Here is an 18,554-nt window from a genome sequence, read left to right as displayed (position 1 = left end):
TATTAATGGTGTGGTTATTACATATTACTTTACATTAAAAAAAAAAAAAAAGAAATCCACTGAAATAAACAAAGGTTACAGGGATGTTATAGTTAGGCTGACGTTTTACCCATACAAAACCATAGAAACTCAGCAGTTATAGTTACACTTATCTGAAGAAACTATAATTCGTGCCAGAAAGTAACTTTAGGCAACAAGTTAGTTTTTTACCATAAATATAGAGATAGCGAATGACTGTCTTTACAAAATTGCATACAGCCATGTTGTTTTAAGGACGCTTTGCCAATGTTCCAGCTTAGGGCCTTAAATATAGGTAAGTATTAGGTTTGCTAAGTTTTCTCTATCTATTACCACTTGATTGAAGTAGTAATAGGTAGGAAAATATAATTATAAATTTCTATATATTTTAAAAATATTACGGAGTACCAAGGTACTACATAATTAGTACCGGCGTACCTTAAAAGAATCTTCAAAAATTGAAAAACTATTGCAATACAAATGTACTGTACTATGGTGTTTTTACACTTTTTTAAATAGTTAATTATGTCAAAAAGTCGATGCTTTACCACAGCAATACCAACAATGTACAGTGTTACTTTAAAAAGTATTAGTAAAAAATATATGTTTGGTAAAAACACTGTACTTGCTAGGTACTACTGCAGTAAACTGGTGAAATATATAGAAAATTATACAAGAATTTCCATACCTATTTCCACTTTAAGAAAATGGTAATAGTTTGGGAACAACAATAAAACCTAGTACTTACCTGTGGTCAAAGCCCTAACCCAGAAAAATCCAAATTTCAACTAAAAGGATTGTGGCTGCCTTTTAAATTTGTAAATGCAGACATTAGCCAATTATACACTGGCTTGTATTGCTGTGTACCACGATATAACACTAGCTTACTGCGGTACTTCGTGTTGCAATATTATCACTAGGGGACAAATTTGGGATTCCATTGTGTTACCCATTACCCTTGCGTTAGCATAGTGTCGCAAAGGCAGCGCAATACTTTTGTAACGTTTACAAAACTACACAAAGCCACCATTTGTTGCCTTGCTTTGCTTGGTACATGTGCAGAAACGCAATCTAGCGCAAGTCTCTGCCTTCCATTACTCTGCACATCGTAGTGTACACTCCTCTAAAATTTAAACTACATCGTACCCTACTACACTGTACGGCACCACACTATACACTATTTCACTGTACGCCACTGCAGTCTACACCACTCCACTGTACGCGACTCCATTATAGGCTATTATACTCTACATCACTCCACTGTATGCTGTTCCACTATGTCACTCCACTCTATGCTGTTTCACTGTACGGCAGTCAATGCACGCTACTCTGCTGTACTGCTCTCCATGCCACTCCACTCTACACCATTCCATTCTATGCTAATCCCTTAGACAACACTTCACTATATGCTATTCCACTGTACTTAACTCCACTGTATTCCACTGCCATATTTGCGACTCCACTCTACGCAACTCCACTGTATGCACTACAGTGGAAGCAATCCAGTTTATGCCACTCCGCTGTACGCTACTCAACTATACGTTGTTCCACTGTACTGCACGCTACAGCACTGTATGCTATTTTACTGTAATGCACATCCACAATATTCCATTCTATTCCTTTGGATGCCACTCCAATATATGGTATTCCAGTTAGCCACACTGCGCTGTATGCCACTTCAGTCTACGACATGCCAATCTATTCTACTGTGCGCTAATCCACTGTATGCCACACCACTGTACGCTATTCCAGCGTATGGAACGCCACTGTATGACACTCCAGAGTGCACTATTCAACTTTCTGTCAATCCACTCTTCTACACTCCACTGTGCACTATTAGACTGTACGGTATTCCACTGTAAGCTGTTTTACTATATAGTACTCTTTGGCACTCCACTTTATGCCACTACAGTGTATGGCATGCACTCTAAGCAGCTCCACTTCAGGACACTCTGCTACCCTCTCTAGAACTGCACTCTTTAAAAATATATTGCAATTTATGGCACTGTACACGACTACTTCACTCTATCCACGTACACTATCATTGTCTAACTCTACAGTCCAATCTTTGCCCATACACTCCATTGTATGACACTCTATTCCATTGAACAACTATTTTCAATACTCAATGAAACCGGCCCCCGTGCTGCTGTACAGAAGCCACTCCCAACTTATAAAAGTTTACTCAACTATACACTACGCAACTACACTATAATCCACTCTACTGTACGACATGCGAATACATTGTATTTACTTTATTCCACACTGTTACGTAACTCCTCTGAGCTCTACTACACTATATGAGACTTTACCTCACTCTGTGCCACTGTCCAATCATCCTCTCTACACAGCTCCACTGTATAACATGCTACTATACTCTATACAAGTCCACTCTACAACAGCCTAATACAGTTGCCCACTGTCCCTCACCGTAATACCTTAATAAATAACTCATTACTACGATTTGAAACACATTTTCATTAAAAACATAAAACTATTGAAATTCCATGAAAAAGCCAAAGGTTATAGATAAGTTATAGTTAGGAAAACTATATTAATTCTATCCATACTAACTATTCTTAAACTACATCAGAATTAGAAATTCTAAACTTAAAGTAATATCTTCAATTTACACACCACCTTCATATTACTATATCACCCACCTATGTACACAGTGTTACTCATAACTTACATTTTATGTTAACAAACCATCTTCAAATTTCTATAAGTCTCTCAGCTTGGTACACAGTGCTCTCACCTCATTCACCATACCACATTAACTATAACTCACGCCTTACCAATGCACTGGTTATGTTTTTGCATATGACATTACTTATACCATTTAAAATCATAGCTTTCATAGCAACACTTATGACATCTCAGTTGAGGTGATTTTTCATTACACAATGCATGGTAGCGTTGTGAGTTATAGTTAATGTAGTATGGCGAGTGAGTTGAAAACACTGTGTATGAAAGACATTCGGCTATGATCCCTAAATATCAACCTCAGCTGCTGGGTCTGATGGCCTACTGCATCCAGCTTGTGAAGCATGCTTGATGGCTCATGCGGCCTCTGCAGTGCGACCTCAAGTCTCAGTGGGCACAGTACCAGGGGAGGCTCTCTGACCTGGTCCAGACCTCTCTCCTGTCCCCACCCAGATCTGACAGTGGTGACCAATACATCACTTCTCGGTTGGGGCTGCCACCCAGGAAAGGTAGAGATCAAAGGACTCTGGTCTCCGGTGGACTCCCATCTCACCCTTCTGGAGCTGACCGCCAACCACTTGGCATTGAAAGCCTTCCTCCCACCTACCAAGGGAAGGCTGGTGCAAGTGTTCACAGACAATACCACCGTCATGTGGTGTTGCAACTAACAGGGCAGGGTGGGGTCATGGACCCTGTGCCAAGAGACCCAGCACCTGTGGACATGGCTGGACTGCTGGGACATCTTTGTGAGTGTGCAACACCTGGCTTGGGTCTCTGAATGCCAGGGCAGACCAGCTCAGCCGTTAATGCCTGCAGGTCACAAATAGAATCGTCATCTGGAGGCGGTGCAAGGTCTCTTGCAAGCATGGGGAGAACCTTGGCTTAATCTGTTTGCCACTGCCAAGAACACAAAAAGTCAGCAGTTTTGCACTTTGGAGTTTCCAAAGAGACTCCTGTAAGCTTTTCCACGGATACAGCTCCTACCCTGAGCTCTCATGAAAGATCAGGACTGACCAGGCATCCGTCATCTTGGTGGCTCTCGACTGGGAACAGAAAGCTTGGTATCCAGAACTCATGGGCATGTGCATTAGTCCTCCAATCAGGCTGCCCCTTCAGGAGGATCTCCGGTCACAAATCAGTCTGACTTGGCTCTGCGATTTTGAGCATGCTGTGGTGGTGCCTATATAGGAACCATGCTAGTCACTTTTTAGGTGCATGACGCTGACGTTGCGCCAATGGATACCAATTACTGACGGACAGAGACACTGCTCAAGATTTTCTAGATCCAGTCTGATGTCTAGGGAATATTCTAAGGTGAGGAGTCTGCAGTTAGATACAGCCTCAACCAGTACAGATGTAACGGAAGGTAAGTAACTTGTTCATCTTGATCAGACCCACACATGTGGAAAGGAGGGTGTGCACATATGAAGGTGAATTCTGTAGAATGGAAAAGACACAAACATTTTGATGGCTGATCCCCACTGCTCTCAACTAGAATCTCAACCCTGGCGTTGGAACTTATTTTGTCTTGTAGCTGCAGCACCTCAATTACTCTTTTACGACTACCAAGTCCTCTCCTGCATGGCTGGCTACAGATGGAAAGCCATGGGTCTTGAACCGTGGAGGCGTTAGAGATGTCAGGTGGATCAGGGGGCTGGATTTGGGCGCAGTAAATTACAGCTGAACTTGATCTCACATTGCCCCTCTCCACCACCCCACCAAGTATGACCCCTCTGCTGTCAGCTCTGGGACCTTGTTTGGTTCCATTGCCTGCTCTGCTGTCGGGATAATCTTTTCATTTTCTGTAAAGGAATTACTGTCCCAAGCAAAATATTTTCATGTTTATTTTTTATTAGTTGTATTTCAGGTCGATTCTACAAATAGGTTACCTTTTCCGATTGGGGTACATTGGAAGATCCCTACCTGTGCATAAATGCCCAGAAATCAAGGGTCACATGTACGTTGGTTTAATTTTGCGAGTTACTGATAACAAATCTTTGCAATTCGCTAATAGGAAATCAAAATCACCTATGCATTAATGTGTCCTTGACACATTTAGCAATTGATGTATCTCACTAACATTCATGAGGTAGGTTATAATTTGCGACCCATTGGGAACTGCTAAAAACACAGGGATGGTGGCTTGCTGGGGAAAGCAGACCACCATGTCTGTTTGCTTTTAAATAAAGCACTTTTTTTTTTTTTATGCTGGCCGTTTTTTTCAAAGGACAAATGGGTGAGTTTCAAAAATTAAAATGAAACTTTTCAAGTTCACTTTTTAAGAGTAGGCAATGGACCATTGGACCCAATGCCTGCCCGTAAAAAACGTTTACACATGCATTCACAAAGGGGAAGGCGTCCCTTGGGGACCCATTCTCCTTTGCAAATGGTTAACCCCCAAATTGAATTTTCTGTGGTAAAAAGCAAATGTTTTGTAACTGCATTTTGGTCACGAAACATTCATACGTACCACTGCAAGGTGCTATTAGGAAAGGGTACGCCTTAAATCGCTCCTTTCTAATACTGAATCTCTAACCTATTTTGTGATTCAGTAATAGGTTACCGAATCGCTAAATAGTTTTTGGTACATAAGGAAAATGCTTTTTTCCAGTCGCAAACTGCCAGATCTGCAAATCAGGACGTTTCCAATCTGAAAAAAAGCTTCATACATCTGTCCCTAAGTGCAGTGTACAACAGAAAAAATAAAACGCACTCAGGCAAGCGCTATCGTAATATGTGTCAACTCATCAAGTACAAGGCTCTAGCTTCAGAGACAACATTGCCGATGAATGTCCTCGAAAGAGAAGACACTCTTACTCCAGTATGCACCAAATGGTTGTTATAACTCTAGGTACTTTTCCTCTTTCCTCATAACCAAAGACACGGTTCTTTGCATGACTGCCTTTCCAAATAGTATCTAGGAAACTACAGTGCCTTTAAACTCCACAACCATTTTACTAATCCCTCCTATCTTTAAAGAAATCATTGCTCTCGTGCTAAGCCGAACATAACTATGAGAAATTTGTTGTTTCCATCTTTCAGTATTCCTGTGCAGATCATAGTCCCTCCTCACACCTAAAAAGTTAGTTTTCTGGAGGTGTTTCCCGGTGTCCTAAATGCACTGCACAAAGCACAAGCAGCTCTTTTCCATAGAAGGATTTGCTTTCAGCTTTCCATATTGTTACCATACTTACCCCTCTGTTATCCTCTGGCACTCGTTATGGGAATGATTGGAACGTTTCCAGCCTGGCAACCTGTCTTCAGAGACATTTAAGTGGGTGGAAGATGGAAGTTCTTCAGAAAAATATAGCAAGGAAATGGTGTTTGATGGAGCGCTTGGAAGACATTGCTTTTTGAAGACCCTAGGACTTGGGAGTTCGTGGCGGTGATCTGTTCTTCATAGTTGTGAATGTACCGTTCCAGAGTGTAGGCTGTGATGAGAAGGCACAGTTGTGGAAAGCTGGAACATGCAGGGGTGAATAATTGATCAAGAAGTGAAGGTTCAGATCGTCATCTGAAAAATAGAATTGGCAACAGAACACTTCGTAAACTGTACAGCTTTATGGGCCCACAGAAGTGTGTTCCAGGAAGGAGTGATCGTTTAGTGTTCGCTTGGATAAGGAAAGAGTGGACTACTGGATCCTATGTTCTGAATAGAGGGGTGGTCAGAAAGTCATCAACAGTTACCGACGTTCCTAAAATGGTGTTTCTTATACCTTGTCCTGCTTCTAGTGTGTTATGGAGGCTGAAAACACTCAGGACCATAGGTTTTATTTATATCTATGGCACTCAGGTGGGAGGGATTCTCAAGCAAAGATCTTCTGAAGATGGAAAACCCATAGCGGCCTGATTACTTCTTAACTTATGTTTGTGGCCATATGTATAGATTACAGCTGACCTTCTACCGAATGATCTTGCTCCATAGAAGGTTTTCTATCTCTTTTAGATCTTGACTGTATAAGCGAGTCCTCAGATGTCATCTGGCTCATCTATAAGGGGGGGGGGTCTACTTTGTACTTATTAGCTCATTGCTGACTTGGGTGCTCATCTATCACTCATGGGAATTCTACTGCGTACCCGCTTCTATGGTGAGTTTTCCAAGACTGGTCAAACTCTCTATCTAAATCTTGCGCCCTTTCAACAAAATCCCCCTAAGTGAGATGGGTTTGATGAACACTACACACGCACAATTCTGTTTATTAAGTTGCATTCCCCTGTTCTGAGGTCCTGCTACCTACCACGAAAGGGGCTCAGAAACGTGACTGGTGGACATTATGTGGCAACAATGAAAAGAGGGATCTCCTGTGAATTGCATCCTCCTTGTGAGGTAGATCATCAATTAGGACATTTGCAACAGAACTTGGATGCATTTTCATGGGCAGGTCACAGCTAAATAAAACTTGTGACAGAAATTGTTCTATCTATATATTCACTTCAAAAACCAAAGACGACAGGGATGTTATAGTTAGACTCACATTTTAAATGTACAAAACCATAGAAATTCAGCTTTTATAGTTAGTTCATTCAAGCAGCTATAACTCGTGCCCTAAGATAACTATAAATTGCACCCCTGCCTTGTACAGTTACCTCATCAATAATTTTACTGCAAATATTACATTGATACTATCAATGATTTTATCAAAGATGTCATGAGTGTTGTAATATGAGGGGTAATTATCAGTGCCTGGCGAGTTCGTGAGTTATAGTTACCTTAGGGCACAAAAGTTACAGAGACGTTCTAGTTAGGTTCTGAATTTACTCGTACAAAACCATAGAAGTTCAGCAGTTCTAGTTAGTTATTTAAAGTAATTATAACTTGCACCCTAAAGTAACTATAACTTGTGCCCTTGCTCAGACTCTGATGAATCTGATAATGACGATGGTGATTATTTTCTCCAAACTGTAATAACAATGATATTGCTATGGACTTGCAAGATCCCAGGGGACTGAATGCCTCCCATCACACAGTGCTGGTTTCACCCCAGTGGAGAAGAGTGCATCATTTGCCAGGGTGATTAGATGTGCAGCTGAGGTCCTGGAAGTACAACTGCCTTAAGCTGAAGTCAAGTCTATTGTCCTGACTGAGATTTTACACCCTGGGCCAGCCTCATCTGAGCCATTCTATTTTAATGTAGCCCTCACTGACACTCTTTTGGGTATGTGGGCAAAGCCGTGTTCTTGCCCACCTGTGAACTGGCAGGGGGCCAGCAACACTGACCGGTGCCGAGAGACCTACACTTTTTTATGGAGCACCCAACTTTTTAGAGTTTGGTGGTCCAAGCCTCCACCATCAAAGTCAACCCTAATGCATACCTTACAATCCCTCCAGATAGGGAGTCCAAATAGGATTGAAGCATTTCTGTCAGTTTGCCATTGGGGTTACCCAATGTGGTCTGCCTTTTAAACCATTACAAGCATGCCCTGTGGGCCATGGCCAGTAAGATGTTACCAGCAGTCCAGGAAGATTTCAGGGCCCCTTTAGATGAAACCATTCCAGGATGGCCAGGATGCAGCCTGGTATGTACATCATGCTGGCCTGAACACTGACTGCTTTGTGCAAGTAGTATGCTCTAGTGTGGTGCTCTGTCACCACACTTGGATGCAATCCACAGGCTTTTTTGGGGACATACTTGTATCACTCATGCTTATGTCTTCTGATGGGTTCCGCCTCTTTTGTGAAAAAGGAGATCCAATCCTCAAATGATTTAAAGAAAGCAGACCACAGTGCATCCCTTTGGCCATTCTGCTCCAGCCTGACTGTTTGCTCAGCAGCGTTCCTCCTTTTGAGATGCTCCAGAGGACTAGTGTCTAAACACAGGCAGGCCTCGCCACCACAGCATTTGTCGGTTCTTTTGGGGCTAATGACCAAGATCAAGCAGACATCTTGCAGGTCACCAGGGACACCATTCTACCAGCCCTCCACCCCTATGGTATCAGCCTCTAAGTTGATTTAGTTTGCCCTTAACTGGGCGCGGCCACTCTGTGGGAGGCAGGATCGGACACTTTCTTTCAGTGTGGCTGGCCATTTGATCCAACAGATGGGTCCTCTACATAGTCCAGTTTGCTTTCCCATTCCATTCATTTACTAGCCACTCAACTTCCTCCCACATCACAGGCGTTCTCAGGCGAGGACCTATTTATTTTGCTGCAAGAGATACAGTATCTCCTGGAAAAGGGGCCATTAACTGGGTTCCTACTATTCCGTTGTGCTGAAGGGCAGAGCCTTTTTAATTTATTTTACTGCCTTATTTTAGATCTTTGCCCTTGGAATGTCTTTCTGCAGCAGGACAAATTCAAGATGCTCACACTGGCCCATGTTCCATCTGCCCTGAATCTATACAACTGGATGGCTGCCTTGACCGCCTCATGCTCCCCCAAAAGTGAGGGAATGGAGTCACATATAGGCACCACTCGTGTGCCCGATGTCAGTTTCTTTGGTAACATTCTATCCTCCCCCACAGCTGTGGAGCAGGAACAAAAGTAGGAACCAGTGTGCAGAACTCTAATTTGAGAACTTTTTAGATGGTAAAAAAAAGACCATTACATAGAATGGGAAGGTGTGAAGGCAGTGAGGAATCAGCGGTTAGAGCATCAATCAGAAATAATATTACTGAAGGTAAGTAACTTGCTTTTCTGATGGATAATTCTAACTGTACATTCCTCACCTTTGGAATAGATAACAAAGCAGAATCTCCCCCAAGGTTCATCGTCTGTGTAGTGGGCTGAGACTGAAAAGCACTGCAGGACCGACTTTACAAAATGCCTTTTCTGTCAGACCTGGCTGTCAAGGCAGTAGTGCTTTGTGAATGTGTGCACTGACTCCCACTTTGCAGCCTGGCAGATGTCAAAGACAGGCACTCCACATGCCACCAGAAAGGTAGCAGCTTCAGCCCTGGTGGAATGAGCCTTCGGGCATTCTGGAGGCTGCTTCTTGACCGACACATAAAACATTTTACTGCAGAGGACTATCTGCTGTGATAAAATCCTTTTCACACCACCTTACTTTTCTCTCTACATTAACAAGACTATGATCATACAAAATACCATAATGAGACCTGCATAGCTACTCTAAGCTGCCAGCTTAGAGTAGCTGTGCAGGTGCACTATAAACTGTGCATCTTTCTCTCTTTCTTTCTCTCTCTCTCACACACCTCTTCATCCAACACACTTCTAACTGCTGCGTCCGATAACACAACTGCACCTTGGTGGTCATTACACAGGGCATGGAAACACTTCCCACTTAGGATCAAAAATCACCATGCTTCCAACAGCACAACCTACATAGCGTAGCTTGCTGCCCATGTAGACAAGTGCCTCAGTGTCCCATATCTGGATGGTAAGGGCCAAATAAATGCTTCAGTACAGTACTCTTTCTCATTAAATAAAATGGAAGATCATTTAAACATAGTAAGAAGCTGAAAAGAGTTTCACCTCTTTTCCTTTATTAGCAAACAATATCCTCCCTAATTGATGACTGGAAGAATTGTAGATGTACTTATATTGTTTAGCAAATGTCCCAAATATAAATTTGCTTACAAAAGATCAGGGTCATCTGTAAAAATGTATCCAAGAAGGGGTTGTGATATTATCATAAATATGATACAGCCAGAGATTGGTATGTTTTGGAAATTGAATTACCTATGCTCTGTAATATTAGAAATCCCACAAAGGATGATCCGTCATCATTGTACAAACTATACTATTTCAACCTACAGTGATCAACACTGCACCAAAGAGTAAGTGTGTGAAAAAGTGGTGGAGGAAAGCAAACCTCAAAACACAAGATGTGCTATCCAAATAGCTGAAAGTATCTCCAGTGTCATACACCATAACTTTCATGCCAAGGCTTTTATTTTCTGCTAAGGTATTTTGTGAGAGGTTATCCTAACACATTTCTTAGGGTACCAAATCTACACATACTATGTGAACATCAAAATGTGTTCATTACCTCATATTTGTTACTTTCAGTGTGTGTTTTCATTTGCTTGTTCTGTTTTAATTCATGTACCATTACATATATATTATAATCCAACTATGCTGGATTCTCTATTATTTATGGCCAACATTTCCATACAGAGTACTCACTTAGACTGCCAAATTATGCAATCAGTTTACCTACCGAATTGCACCACCCGGCAATTTTAAGAAATAGAAATGTAGAGATGTATCCTGAGCAACACATTTCAGGAATGGCTCATTAATATCCACCCCAGGCTTTTATCATCCCAAGAGCTCAAACATTCCCACTGATGGTGCTAAAATATATATTTTTCTTACTAGGGGGGTGTAAATAAGATGTACCATGGTGTGCGTGACTATGATAAAAGCCTTCCAAGGGTCCACCTTATTATGGAGAAAGGGGACACTGTTTTCTTTCATCCACTACTTATTCATGGATCTGGAATGAACAGGACATCAGGATTCCGCAAGGTATGTCATTTTTATTTTAAGAAAAACTAATCCTTGAACAGTGTTGTTTTTATGTGCTACAACACATTTTAAGTTTTGTATAGTACCAACAGTATTAATTGAAGGGAAAATGATGCTTATCTTGAAGCGTCAGGAGAGTTCGTAACACAGTAACCGGTCTCAGGGAACAAAGGTAAGTATTGTATTGAGGCCTCCAGTGTTCACCATGCCTGCTTTTTGGATAAAGTTGAACATAGAGGGAGGTTTTAACAAGTTGTGGAGATAGACAGGGAAGCTCTTGCATAGTGAAGTTTACGAATAACTGGTATGTTTTAGGCCTTTGGCAGAATCAAAACAGATTTTGTTGATATTAGATTGAAAGTAAAGGACAGATGTGAGAGAGGTTGAGCCCTCTCCCTGTTTGGTCAACGAATAAGGTCTTTGACTCAGATTATGTTAGCATCAACTCATTGCCTGAAATTTGTGTGATAACCTTAAAAAGCACCTTTCTGAGCTCCTGAGAGATGAACAAGTGGCATAGAAGAACATCACAAAGTCATGGTTTGATACTGCCTTCGTGGTAGCAAGGGCTATAGCCTCTTCTGTAACATTCCACAACGCATCTAACTTCATACAACAGGTTTTTCAACAGATGTCCAGACCACGTTAATTTTTTACCTTCCAATGGATCCCAACTGTTCAGAGATAAAGCTGACAGCTTTAGTACAAAACAAGTAGAACTATGTCACGATCCATAGCACTACAGCCCCCTCAAAGGGACTATAAACAATTTTGGAAGTTACAAGGCTTTAATTTCTGGCAGTGCAAGGCAGCTCAACCCAAGCAGCAGTCACGAAACCTGCTGCATAAGCAATCTGAGGGAAAGACAGAGCTCATGCCCTTCAACAGACAATCTCCTGCTCATCCTTCTCCTCCCCTGCCCCAACTAAGAAGTAGCTCTAGATCACCCATGTCGGAGCATGTGAGACTGGTGAGAGGCCAGCATTCCTTTCTGCAGGCCTGAAATGCTATAACTTCAGACCAGTGGGTCATTCAGAGTTTATAAAGGAGGGGTTATGTCCTACCATTCCAACAGTTTCCTCCCAAGATGCCCTGCCCCTCCAGGATCCCTCAGTCACAAGAACATCTCCATGTTCTGCAGCAGAAGGTGACGACTCTGTTGCAGAAAATGGCAGTGGAGGTTGGTGTGGGATCAGGAATTGGCCACAGATGCTACTCTCCATACTTCTGGTTCCCAAGAAGCACAGCAGTCTTCTTCCATTCCTATACCTCAGGATCTTGAGTCTTTTCTTCCGTAAGGTGAAATTTGAGAAGTAGTTCCTTTCTCAGGTCTTTTGGGCACTGGAAGAAGGAGACTGAATAATGTCTTTTTTAAGTTGTAGGATGTATATTTCCACATACCAATCCTGTTTTTCATATATTTAGTTTTATTTGTATATGATATTTGTAAAGCGTGACTGCCATTATAGTAGTGTCCTGGCACTACATCACAACAATGAACAGCATTGCCTTCTGCTTGACTGTATTCTAGATGGTGAAAAACTTAAATTTCAGTGCTTTACAAAAGGAAATCAGTTGATCGTGTTGGCAGAATTGTTAGAGAAGAGCGTTCTAGATCACAGCAGCTTGAAAAGAGAAGGCTGTGTCTCCAGATTGAAGACGCTGTATATTAGCAGTGGCAAACAGACTGTGGTCCATGGATCTGAGAGGACGAGCATTCGGTACAGTGTGACAATCTTTTCTGCATGTAGGTAGATCCAAACCCAGGAAAGTTTCTAAACTAAAAACATAAGGATTTAAAGACCACCCTTTTTTATATTGGCAGGCAGTGAAGGTTACTAAAGTGGACGAAAGAGTGAGGGAGTTGTAAGGTCAGTCTAGCATCTGCATTTTAGATAATCGGAAGCCTTTGAAAACATGGAAACTAGGGTGCCTAGAAAAAGACTGTTACAGTAATCCAATCTACTCAAAACTGTGGCCTGGATAATGAGTAGCCAGGAAGATATAGAAAGGAATGGAATGATTTACAAAGGGTTTTGAGAACTAGGATACAGGTAGAAAATAACTTACTGACCTGTCCTAGAATGGAGAGTTTATTGTCCAGAACAAAGCTCAGGTCCCAGACGGAAGTAATATGTTTGGGATTGTAGCCCTGGACTGAGGGCCAGATGCCAGAGATGGGGTGGGGGTGGACTGAGTGAGCTAGGACAAGAAAACATTGCAAAACGTTCTGGCTCATCCACTAAGTGAACTGGCTGTTAGACCTGTCAACCTTAGGGTGGTCTTCCCCCCAAACATTTTGCCTTCCTCCTCCATTTTTACTGACCTTGTTTTGGCTGGGCGTAGGACTTTGTGCACTCCAACACCGCTCACCCGTGCTAAAGTGATTGTGCTCTCTCCTCTAAACATAGTAATATTGGCTTATACACAATTGACATATTTAATTTACTTGTAAGTCCCTAGTAAAGTGGTATTACTTGTACCCATGATTGGTAAATTAAATGCTACCAGTGGGTCCGCAGCACTGATTCTGCCACCCACGTAAGCAGTCCTTTAAATAGATCTCAGGCCTGCATTGCAGAGCTTGTGTGTGCAGTTCAAACTGCCTTTTCGACCTGTCAGAGTAAACCTTTTCTTCCGTAAATACCTGGTCCACTGAGGAGGGCTAGACCCAAAGCAAACAACTATGTCATTCCATTGGCTTCCAATGTGACTAGTATCTAATCCTGTTCTTTCCTGACAGTTTCCTCTTCAAAACAAGATTATTGTTTATCACGTTTCAAACCGTTTTTTGGAGCAAACGATGATCTCTGTTTCCATGATGCACATGCAAATGTTACTCCACACTTGTAGAATCTGGATGAAACATTGTATCACTGAGCCAAACGTCTTATGTAAATGACTGATGTCATAACCCAGTGCATTTTGGGGAAAAACCTTTGTCAGGGTTAATTATAAAAGGAATAAGAGACCTCAAGGGTCAAATTAGAACAGTTTGTAGGGGGGTCAGAAGAAGTGAAGGAATTAAAGCACATGAGTGTTAGGCTGAGTAAAAACATGCCCTATATTTTAAAAGTACTGGTAAGTTCCTTTCGTGCATGTGGGAAAAAAGGGAACCGTGTTTAATAGTGATCCGTCCAAGCGACCGAATGAAAACAGCAGTGGGGTGACGGTAAGCGTGATACGCCTGTCTCCGCATAACTTGAGAGACCCCATCACCTCATACAAAAGTGGAAAAGGCTTATTCATAATGAGTGTTACAGTGACCTCTTGCAATTTGTGTGCTAAGAAACCAGTGCTATTTCTGTGCCCAAAGTGCCTGTGAAAGCTCAAAGGAACTGCATATACCAGCATGCATCTCACTGTGAAAATGTGCAAATTCTCATATACAAACAATGGCATCAATATATGGCACAAACACAACTAATGAATGGAGTGTCTGATGCTCTCCATTTATCGATGGTCAGTCACTCCTAAGTACTGTACAGAATTGGGCAAACAGCCTGAAAATACTGTGAAAGAAACAAACCACCATTAGTGACAAGCAGGAAGCCCATGTTACATCCATCCGAAGACCATAATAAGCAGCACCCAAGAGAACTGTGTTATGGTTCAGCTATACTCAACTAGCGAAACCCATAAAATAATAAATAGTGGCACCCAATCCTGTCGGTGAGCCATACTCTGCTAGTTTGTCGGCTAAAGAAATGAAATGAAAAATTTTGCTAAGTGATTCCAAATTTACAAAATTAAAATGAAAAAGCACTCAAAGTAAAGCATGCGTGGTTACCGTCAATGTGAATGCAACATCTGCCCAAAACAAGCATGCCGCCATTGACAATACCAGTGAATTATCACCGCCCCTAATGTGATGTGTCATAGATTTGATAGACAGACTCAGAAAGTGGAAGATTACTAGCACATATGAGGAAACGCAACAAAGCTGGTAATTAATACCTGCCTCTTGGTCAATGCACATTTATTGAAGTACAATAATAGATCCTCAGAAACTCAAAATCCTGACAATTATTGGTATATAAATGGATTGGATTGTATGGCGCTTTCCACAAGTTCTCTGTTAAGGACACATCGCCTATGTGTCTTCAGACTTGAAACAAAGATAAGTGCGCAACAAATTGCGCCCCAAAACTGGTAATAAATGCATCGCAAGAATGTGACACTGACTATTCAGTATATATTTTCATACAAGATATGATAGATTTAAAAAAAGAGAGATCTTAGCACGTGCCAAGAAACAATACAAAGCTGGTAAATCATGTGTACTACTTGATCAATGCACATTTAGTGAAATGCAATTATAGATCCCCATAAACGTGAAATTCTGAAAATAATTGCAATTATAAAAGGATTAGATATAACACTTTTCACAGGTGCTGCACTACCTATGTGTGTCAACCTAAAGGTAAGCTTCACTGTACAAAAAATTATACCCAAAATGGTATTAAAAACTTAGCAAAAATGTGACACTGAATATTCAATGTAGAACCTCATTGCACAAGATCTTCGGTGTGTTTTTGTACATGTCTCGTTTTGAACATGCATCTCCCGTGTATCTGAGTGTACCTGCCTATACCGTACTATCTGTCGACACTACCTTAAGTTGTTAATGGTATGATTTATGCCTGAAAAAACTGTCCCACTGTGATCTAGAACCCTGCGCGCTGTGCTTAAAAGAGGAAGAAGAAAAAGTGGACTGTAATAGATGTGTGCCTCGTTTGGAATATATGTCTACTTACCTATCCAGTAACATCTCCAGCTTGTCATTGAGACCTTGAGGTGCAAGGGTATTCATTTTGTTTTATCCAAAAGCTTTCCCTTTGTGACAAGGTTTTATGTATGTTGATTTCAGGGTCCGGTTTAATCACCTCCAGAATCAGGAAGAATAATTGTGCTATATTATATTTTTGTTCCAACCAGTGTGCAGACTTATCATGCTCCTATGTTCAGTTATCTACACTTCTATCTTCCTCTCCGTTTTGCTAACATACATCAAGCCGTAAGGGCACCTAATACCATATATTACACAACGTGCATTACAATCTGTGGCGTGTCCACATTTTATAGATTGACCCGATTTAGGGTGAACAACAGTGGCCTCCACAATTATGTTGTTGCAGTGTACACAATTCTAGCATTTTCTGGTCCCAGAGAATGAGGTAGTCATCACAGGTTTTGTCAAGGCCACAATCTCCTTCAAATTTATTTTTTTATACGTTGGTATGCAAAAATAGGTTTGTGTTGGAACAGCCCTTGAAATCGGGCTCAGTCTGTAAGAGTTCCCACTGCTGGCTGATGATGTATTCTCTAGTTTGCGAATTAGTTGCACATTCTGATACAAATACTGGATGTGCAGGTTTCTCCACTGTGATTGTCCTGCAGCAGACTCTTGCAGTTCATTTCTTGTATTCGAATAGTGGAATCAAGTAAGTCCTCAGGATATCCTCTTTGGATGAAATGTATTTTAAATTCCTCCATGGTCTTCATACAAACCTCATTGTGTGAAGTGATTCTTTTGATACGAAGAACCTGTGAGAAGGGCACCCAATTAAGTTGCACTTTGAACATGTCTAAGGCTTGCCATTGCAGCCTGTGTATGCAGTTGTTAGCTGCTATGTTGGCCTGGAAAAGTAAACCTTTTGCCAGGCCCAAACCTTCCTTTTTAATATGTATAGGTCACCCCTAGGGTAAGCCCTGGACAGCCCAGAGGTCAGGGTGCAATGTATTTAAATACTAGAACATGTACTATGAAGTGTTACATGTCCTGGTAGTAAAAAACTGTGAAATTTGTTTTTTCACTACTGCAAGTCCTATCTCTTCCAAGCGATAACAGAGTTGCCTTCTTACATTCTTTAAGTGTAATTTCCAAATGGGAAGCAATAACCTGATCATGTTTAGTGTCTCTGGAATCAGCTATTTGGTACCTGCAGCCTGTCTCTGCGTCACATGACTGGGTGTAGGCAACAGTTGGGCTTTGTGTCCTGCTCCTAGACAGCCACACACAATGGGGAGTTTAGGTGTGTCTGGATAGGCCATCACTGGTAGGATGGGAGGTAGGAGCTGGACCCAGCCCCACTTACATTTTAATAGTCTGTGTCCTGTCTCCACACAAAGGACTTCATACCACCTGTAGTTAGTCTGGAGCCAGGGCCAGAAAGGCAGGGCAGCTGTGCACCTCAAAGGCATGCCTCTAGAAGCTTCTCCCAACTTCATAGGCACATCTGACTGTATATGCTGGACCTCAGAGACCACCCCTTCAGTACACGTCTGGACCTGTGGATACTCTGCCACGAAAAATGACTGCTGTACTGTTGAAAGGACTGCCGCTCTGCTGGACTACTGCTGTGAAAGAAATGCTGCCAGCTGTGGTTACTTGCTGCCCCCTTACCTGGGTGAGAAGAACTAGACCTGCATCTCTTGAACCCAGAACCCAGTGACTCCAAGGACTAGTTGGCTGGTATCCTGATTTGAAGCCTATGGGACACAACAGGTTTCCAACAAACTTCCAACTGCACTTGCACTTGGACTCGGCCATCTGTGAGTCTACCCAGCCGAGTGATGCCACCCAAGTCCTGGACCCCTGGAAGTGGACTTAATGTGCTCGGCCAGCCTCTGCGGATCCAGTAAAACTGGCTCATCTCCTCTGCTGCGCAGCGCAAACCCAAGCCGAACCAACACATCACCGCTGCTGTGTGGAGTGGACCCGTCGCAGTATCTCACATCAAATCCCATCTGCAGATCCTCGACAATGATGCAGGCCCTCATCACACAGAACAGACTATTGCTTCAACTGTGCAACACATCTTCAACGCACATCCTATCAACGCTTTACAAACCTGGGTTAAAGGTACTTTGTTCAGCGGGCCTCACTGGGTTCCTGTAGCCAGTCCATGCTGCATCGCAGTCAACCTGAACTAGCTGCTTTTTGGCGCCATTTTCACGAACATCTTTACAATTGCATATCTTTGGTTCTACTGTTTGGATTTTTGTCGTTCTGGTCTTGTTTTACTTATTACAGAAAGCTCTATTTGTCTAATATGGGCTGAGGTCCATTTTGTGTGGGGTTCTCACATTATTACTTTTGAAGTGTTGCACAAACACGTTACACATTGCCTTGAGAGTTAATCCTGACTGATCTGTACCAAGCTACCAGAGGGTTGAGCACAGGTTAATTTAGAGTTGGCTTGTGCCTCACCCTGACAAGGATTTTGGTTCCTGATTGACCAAGGCTCATACCCCAGTCAAACACCCCGAATTCTTATGCTTCCACTCTTAGTCTCAGAATGGCAATACTTGTGGATGGAGTTGGGAAATGTCATTTATTTTACAGTACCTAGTGAGCCTAGGTACTCCTGAGTTATCCAGTATTGGATCTTTCATAG

The 18,554-nt window shown here is 42.1% G+C and overlaps 1 protein-coding gene across 1 annotated transcript in view; it reads left to right on the top strand.

Moving 5' to 3' along the window:
• LOC138287842 (phytanoyl-CoA dioxygenase, peroxisomal-like) overlaps nt 1-18,554 on the top strand; it is a 256,379-nt gene that overhangs the window by 153,135 nt on the left and 84,690 nt on the right. The window contains exon 7 of the mRNA XM_069228748.1: nt 11,005-11,154. Coding sequence (XP_069084849.1) covers nt 11,005-11,154 — 150 coding nt within the window. The remainder of the gene's footprint in view (nt 1-11,004; nt 11,155-18,554) is intronic.

Source organism: Pleurodeles waltl, chromosome 4_1 (assembly GCF_031143425.1).
Source record: "Pleurodeles waltl isolate 20211129_DDA chromosome 4_1, aPleWal1.hap1.20221129, whole genome shotgun sequence".
Classification (NCBI taxonomy): domain Eukaryota; kingdom Metazoa; phylum Chordata; class Amphibia; order Caudata; family Salamandridae; genus Pleurodeles; species Pleurodeles waltl.
Note: the sequence above shows the minus strand (reverse complement) of the source record. Positions and strands in the feature narration are given on the sequence as shown.